The sequence below is a fragment of the Parasteatoda tepidariorum genome, chromosome 3 (assembly GCF_043381705.1).
Source record: "Parasteatoda tepidariorum isolate YZ-2023 chromosome 3, CAS_Ptep_4.0, whole genome shotgun sequence".
Classification (NCBI taxonomy): domain Eukaryota; kingdom Metazoa; phylum Arthropoda; class Arachnida; order Araneae; family Theridiidae; genus Parasteatoda; species Parasteatoda tepidariorum.
The window spans coordinates 97,221,496-97,229,610 of record NC_092206.1 but is presented as its reverse complement, the minus strand read 5'-3'; the positions used below and the strand labels follow the sequence as shown (position 1 = coordinate 97,229,610).

General features: G+C 28.5%; 1 protein-coding gene across 7 annotated transcripts in view; it reads left to right on the top strand.

The window, feature by feature from the left end:
* The window catches only part of LOC107452900 (ribosomal protein L17), a 17,335-nt gene extending 11,654 nt beyond the window's left edge, over positions 1-5,681 (top strand). For all 7 annotated transcript variants that reach the window (XM_071179030.1, XM_071179031.1, XM_071179032.1 and 4 more), the window contains one exon: positions 5,494-5,681. In XM_071179030.1, coding sequence (XP_071035131.1) covers positions 5,494-5,639 — 146 coding nt within the window. In that variant the 3' untranslated portion in view covers positions 5,640-5,681. The remainder of the gene's footprint in view (positions 1-5,493) is intronic.
* The last annotated feature ends 2,434 nt before the right edge of the window (positions 5,682-8,115 follow it).

The following is an 8,115-nucleotide window of genomic DNA, read 5'->3' as shown; positions in this document are numbered from 1 at the left end:
TTTATCAATATTTTTTAAAACTTTATTTTTATATTTAAAGTGGTTTCAGATATGTTTTATTTTAAATTTATGAACTGAAATTAAAATGATATATATTGCCAATACTTATGATCAGATTGAGCAAACATAATAATCATGTAATGTTTGTTTAGTTTCTGGGAAAATGAAAATACTTTCAGTATATGATAATTCTGACTTAATTTTTTTATAAATAAATTATTTTACAAAAGTTATATCTTAATGTTTGTTTGTAAAAAAATCAATGTTGACAATATGTTCATTAAATTAACATTTTTTTTAATTTTTAGCATGCAAGGCTCGTGGTTCAAACCTCAGAGTTCACTTTAAAGTAAGCTTAATTTCTGATATATTTATTTATTTTCTAGCTTGTGTAGGTATGTAAACTTGCAAGCAATGTGTTTTAATAATTTTCATAATTTTATCTGAATTTCTAATATAACAGGGTGCATAGCATTTTTAAAATTTTTCTCTATCTAAAATGATATATAATTTCTTTATTGTGTCAATTTTTGCCGTGCTAAAAGCGCGGTTTTCACTATTCAAGCAACCACAATCCATTTGGGCGTTTTGTTGGTCTGTAGTGTATGAAAGTGTCGATAATTTTACATGTTTGATTAAATATGTGTGTATATACTGAGCTGGGTTCAGTGGGAAGGATTCTTGTGCAACTTTTCTGCTGCATTTTGCAACATATTCTCGATTTCAGGCTTCATTTTCCGCTTTCAGAAATGAAACTAAAAAAATCAATTGAATTTTCGATGACTATGTGGGCTAACTAAACATAGTCAAATAATTTGGTGAAGTGCCTTTGTCAATGGCAAGCTAAAGACCTTGCTCTATTCTATTTGTTGATCGGTACATGAGCTTTGACTTGAGGACCATTCACTCGGTACATATTTTCATGCAGGTTCTCGGGGCAGTCAATCATAATGCTTCATCATCTCAAATTGAATTTCTTAAATGTTACATGTTTTATCTGAGGGACCATCCACTAATTTAATCTTTATTGCTTATACTTTATAGTTACTTTTTTATTATATTTTTTTACTTATTACTTTCTTTTATTGTATCATTACCTACTTTCAAAATTTTCAGTGCCTTAATTTGTTTATGAAAAAACTTAATATTTAGAAGCAGGATTTTAAACACGTATGAAGAGAGAAGGTGCTCTCAATACTTTAAATGCAGAAAAAAATCTTGTTATTCAGATTTATCATTCCAAAATACTTTCAATTCATCTCATAATGATATGATTTAAAAAAAAAAAAAACAATTGAAATATGAAAAAAAAAATATCTCGGATTTGTTAAATATTATGAGTGAAGGGACCATTTATTATTTTCTGACAAAAATGTTTAGCTTCAACACTCATTGTATTTGCATTTCAGTATTGAAAAATTTTTTTTTAATCATTTCATTAAGGAAATACTGAACCAAGTAACGAATTTTATTGATAATTTGTTATGAGTCAATCACTAATTTTCATTTATATTATAAATTTATCAAAGTTTTCTCAATTCTTTACATATTTTTTTAAATTCGGTATGATCAATAATATTAGTCTTGTTAATGTTTTGTTGAATATACTATTACAAATAACATTTATTTAAATTTAAAAAATGATAACCTTTAGCAATTGTTAAATTAATTAGAATTTTATTATAAAATTTTTTGCAGAATTATATTAATTATTAGTTTAATAAATGTATGAGCCACTCAATATTGAATATATTTAAAATTGTGTGTAATTTCTGTTTGTAGTGGCCAAAATTATCAAGAAAAGGGTTCTATGCCAGAAACTAGTTATTTTATCGTGATCATATTAAGTCTATGAAAATAAATTTTGTATTTTGTTAGTGTATATATGAAGAATTTTCAACAATAAGAGGAAAACATTTTTATTAGTGTACATATCAAGTGCTTAAAAATCTTTTGAGTGCTTAAAAAGTGCTTATTTTATGTTGAAAATATTGGCTACGCTCTCTGTATAAGTTACTGTGTCGATGGATTAAAAATTATGTTTAATTGTTTTTGACGACTTATAAGCTAACTAAAATTAAATTTGTTTTAAACTTAGCAAAAGAGTTTTCAAAGGCTGCCTAAGAAATATAAATACAATCTGTGGTGTATAGGTTTATTATTGTATTGATTAAATTTTTTTTTTCTATTTCAGAACACAAGAGAAACAGCCCAGGCTATCAAAAAGATGCCTCTTCGTCGTGCTCAGCGCTATTTAAAAAATGTTATTTCTAAAAAAGAAATAGTTCCATTTCGCAGATTTAATGGCACAGTTGGTAGGAAAGCTCAGGTAAATAGTTTTCATGTGGTGATTGCAGTAATAATTATTGGAAGTTTTTGGTTGTGTAATTGTTATAATTTTCCATAAAATGTGTTTATTAATTTTTATTAGTTTAATCTTCTGCTTACGGCCAGTATAGCATATGGACTAAACTGGCAGGCTTCATTATACTAAGCACCGTAAGCAAAGAGTTAATCCTTGCCTGTGTATGTAATGAAAACAAGCTATTATTAAGTTTTTAAAAATTAGTTCTCAGGGCGTTAATAATCTTATCAATACTGTGTCAAAATTAAGATGTAAATTTATAGAAAGTTATGGAACAAATTTGTTGTGCATCTGCACCCAATGTTTTTTTTCCCCCATGCCAATTTTGACTACTTTTTATTGGTCATGCTTTTGTAAATCTCTTAAAATCTCACTGTAACAGGCTCAACAAATCTGTTCCAGGTACTCTTGTTAAGCAAGTGATTCATAACAATATGATTCCTTTATGAAAATTAAGATGACCACAAAGTGGAATATGCAGGGAGGAATTGAAGATTTTTACTTAAATAGTAGATCAATGAATTAAAATAAGATAGTTTGCGTAATTAAAAGGTTAATTTTTTTAGTCATTTAAATAATTGTGATGAATAACTGAGCAAAATGACAAAAAGAGTTTAGAAATAATAAAATTTGAATTTTCAAAACAAATTTGTCAATATTCAGAATATATATAAAAATTGGTTTATTTGATATGAAATATAAATGTGTAAAAGAGTAACTTAATGTAAATAAAGAAATAATAACTTCAAGCTATATATTTTTTATTTTCATTGCTTTTCCTAACATAGTGCGTGATGTAGTGTCAANTTCCAATTTATAGCTCTTATTTTTTCTTTAAAAGAGATATTTCACTTTTCAATCATACAGTGTGGAAAAAAAAGTGACCGTCCTTAATTGCTATTGATCATGAGAATGACCTTAAATATGCTAATTTAAGTGCCTGTAATATTTTAGGTTACAAAATCAGACACAAAACATACTTTCTCTGAATGAACATACCTTTTTTTTCCCCAACTGATTTAAATTTCTGATCCCCCAAAATATTTAGGTCATCTGGCAAGTATGGTTTCAATGATTTGGTCAAGGCTCCAAGGTTTGGACCCTTTAATGTTAATTCTAATTTTTCTCCAGAACTATTCGACCAGTTTTGCTCAAATTTTGTATTTTGCCATGTAAATCTGTTTTTAAAATGATGCAAAATAATATGATACCTTATGATTCTGTACCTAGTGGCAGAATTGCTGCAGAGAGGTCTTTCCTTTGGTTTTTTAACTTGTTATTATTTTCTGCAGAAATTATTGGAAGATTTCTTTTTTGCAGATATATTCAAAACATGCCTTCCCGCTCATCGGATGAAAAAGAAATTCTCTTGGTTTTCTATTCTCATTTAAGAATAATGAAAAATTAAAGAATAATAAAGTAAAAAAAATATATATATAGTTTTAGTTCTGTAAAAAATTTTGAAAGATTTTTTTCCGCCAGAATTATATTCAAAAGATGTTTCCTCCTTGTTTTTTGGTGGGGGGTAAAAACACTTGTGATTTTTCTATTCACATTTGAAGTAAAGAATTTTGGTTTTATTAAAAGTATCTTGTAGAAAGATAATTATGCAAGAGAGGTGTGTCGCAGAAAGCCCGATAAAATTCTGCAACGGGGATGATAAATTCAAAATTTTTTCAGCTGTTATTAAGTAATAAGAAAAATGTTTATTAAAAGTTATTATTTTGCATGGAACTATCTTTGGATAAACGAATTTTATAATTGCTTGCAGATAATTTTCGAGTTTCTTAGAATGTTCTCAAGATATACCACAAGTTTTTTAGAGTCTGTCTAATATGTATTTTATTTGTTTAATATGGTAACTTAGGTTATTGTCTGCATTGATTATCATATTTGAAGTCATCCATTGAAATCCAAGATTGGTAGTTAGTTTATGATTGTTAGAACAATAGTTCAAGGCATTTGATTCTTCTGCTAATTATTTTGGGGAATTCTGCAAATCTCAAAGACCGTAGATTCATGGTTTTCCTCCACTCAATAAGCGGTGTGCATAACAGCTATGTATGCTAAAAGTCATCATTCTCTGTTATGGGACAAAATCAAACACTCACTGACGTCCCCTTTTTTTTTTTAAACATATTACTGTTATTTGTCCATGAGTACTGGGATTTTTTTCCCTTGCAAGATACTATAATCTACAGAGGGTCTCAGAACATGGGTAAATGTTACCTAAAAAATATGTACGCTAGTGAGACTAGTTTGCTAACACTATAATTATAAATCTGTGACTGTTTTCTTCATCTAATGCAATCATCAGGAAACATTTTCATTTTCGAGTACAGCTAGTCGAAAGAAAAGTGTCACCCTAATTAAAATGTCATATAGAAAGATATCTGAATAGACACATCTCAGGGTAAATGTAGTAATCGGTTGCATTCTAAAAAGTGACTCTGTCAACATGATACCAGGCTGATTTTGATTCCTTAGGCTCATATATGTTTTTCATATTATGTTAAATCCAGTAAACCTTGGGTATCTTGCTTTTGTCAGCAGGATGAATTTCTACTCAGATCAAATAAAGTGGTTTTTTTATCCTATTTTAATTTACTGACATGATTGAGGTATTTATAAAGAAATTTCATCAAAATTATAAAACTGGGGTAATTTTTTAAGTGACATTTTATTTGGTTAAATTGTGGTACCATCAACTTACTGTATTGGAACTATACAGTTATGTAGGAAATTTGTTTTAAAATATTAAGAAAAATCGCATTTTTTGCAATTTTCTTCTGCATATAAAATCTTTTAGGCATGCTTAGATTGTTTTAAAAAAATATATATATATTGTATAGAGTATGCAATTTACTAGCAAATTTTATGATTTATAAATCTTCAATTGACTGTTTCTAAAAAATGTAACCAAAGAAAATTCAACAGGTAATAAGATTCTGAAGTAGACAACGGTCGAGTAATTTTTATTTTGTAATATTTATTTTAGTTCCTTTCCAGCCTCCCTCTGTTCACAACCAAGCAATTCTGTATTTTGGATTATTACTTAAATTTATGAGTAGTTCTAAGATTTTGAAGTATAAAAATTTTTTTAAAATAATTTTTCTTTCTTTTATCAGCTTACATGAGTAGCCCTTCCCACATTGAAGTTATATTGACTGAGAAAGAGCAGGTAGTTGCAAAGCCCTCAGCTGAAGAAGATGCACCCAAAAAGAAGTTATCTAAAAAGAAAATGGCAAGGCAAAAGTTGATGCAACGAGAGTAGATACGAAAATAGATTTAAAAAAAATAAAAACATTCGTTATTCCATTGGTCTTTGTCAATTTGTTGCTTGGTTTCACTGAGACATTTAAGATTTGTAGTTTTTATCATTTCCAACAGTTGAGGAAGTTATTATTTTTATAATTAATTATGATCGAGTTTATGAGCAAGAATTATTATGAACGAGTGGTTAAATTTAAATTATTTATGAAGAAAAGTAAAATAAGTGAATTTTTTTCAGAACGAATTCAACCTTCAGTTGTGTAAAATTATGAGATTCCCTCTGATAAACATTTACCTTATTATTGTAGACTTCATATTTTATTTTGCAAGTAATACAGTAGGGAACCGATTATCCGGGACCATCGCTAATCCTGATAACTGATTTTTTACAAAAAGCCGTTTTTTTTTATTGTTAAACCCAACTAAAAAAGAAGTGGAAATAATCTTTAAAAGATAAAACGATGAAGTAATATACAGGGATGAGAGACTTCCGTGAAAAAGCGGAAATCCGCTTTTTTTTCTCCCAATTTTTTAAAATTTCCGACCATGCTCCAAAAATTTTAAATTTTTGGGGAGTCCAATGAGAGAAACCCAAGCAGTCGAACGATAGTCAAACCAAACTTGAGACGCACTTTTTCCCCCCTGCAGTAACCTCCTGACAACCGCAACTTCAGCTGTAGATTGTTAAAAGAGTTCTTAGCAGTTTCGTTTCGGTCGCTGATATTTGATTGTTTTTTGTTTGGCTGATTTTCAGAATTTTTAATATTAGGAACTGCGACAGAACTTGCTAAAATTGTGATCCTTATTCAGACGATTTTTATGCAAATCATCGATTTTCGTATTTAACTGATTTAAAAGTTACTTGTTGCAATTCGTTTTTATGCGATTTAAAAATCGTACTTGCAATTCCCATTCACGCAATTTAAAAATCCAATATCGTGATTTGTATTTAAGCATTTTTAAAACCCAATATCTCGATTCGTATTCCCGCGAGTTTAAATTCCAGTGTCGCAATTCATATTCACATATTTTTAAAATTCAATATTGTGATTCGCTATCACGCAGTTGTAATATCAAACATTGATTTGGTATTTATACGCGATTTTAAAATCCAACATCACAATTCTTATTCACTCGATCTTAAAATTCAGCATCGCGATCTTAAAATTCAGCATTGTGATTCTTATTCACGCGATTTTAAAATCAGGGGTCGCATTCCCCATAAAATTCCTAAAACTATGTGCAAACCCTAAAATTCCTAAAAATCTGATAAAATTTTGTTGGGGTTCCTAAAAAATTAGAGTTATAGGCTAAATATAAATAAAAAAGCAATAATCTAAAATATAAGAATTTAACTACATTAATTAAAACTGTGTTTTAATTTTGCCACATGGGAATTCTGATCCTGAGAGACGTTTTTTGATAAATAAAGCAATGCTTTGATAAGCAATCACCATGAAAATACTATTATGTCTCTTAGACTAATCAAAGATACCATTCGAAATTATGGAGGGGTGTTGAAGATCACCACAACACTATTGAGGGCTGTAAAAGAATCTCACAAATCATATCAAGAATATATTAGAAAAATGATCATGATTAATTTGTTTTTCTCTAACTTCTAATATAAATTGCTGATTTGAAATCTAATAATATCACACAATAGTTTTTCTTAATAAAGTAAGGTAAAGGGTAATAATAAAGTTTTGATTAAGAAGGTAAAAATTAAATAAAAATCCAAGTTGGTGTTAATTTATTTTTTCTCTTGATTTATTCTCACTTTTGCCTGTTCCTGAATTATGCACTTAATTTCTGATAGGTAATATGTAAAGTTGAAATTTCATTTTTACACTTTAGAGATTTCATTCTTGACTTAATAAATTTCAGAGCTTTATTTTATGGCTTGCAATTATTTATATGTGTGGATGAATTGTAATAATCTTCTGTTATGTAATAAACTACCGTGTGATCTGTGTTTATCCTAGCAAAATCATATATTACCCCTAAAATTCCCCTAAAATTTTTTGAAAAAAGTTCCTAAAATTTTAAAAAACTTTGCTGCCACCTCTGTAAAATTCAACATCGTGATTCTTATTCACGCGATTTTAAAATCCAACACCCCAATTCATATTCATGCGATTTTAAAATTCAATATCGCTATTCATATTCACGCGGTTTTAAAATCCAATATCGCAATTCATATTCACTCAATTTTAAAAACAAGTTTGCAGCTATGAGTAACATGAATGTGTTTTAACGATGGTAGTCAATTTAAGAGGCGAACACTAAGTGCATGCAGTTGATGCTACTGAAAAAAATTAATTCAAGTTTGATTGGTCAAACAGTCAAAGCGACTAAAATTGTCAGTAACAATCTATCAGAAGATATTAAAATGAAAGTTGGCGACTGTTTTAATTTTAAATGATTGACCGGTAATTAATTTAAAATGATAATTAAGCTGCAACCTCCTAATTGCT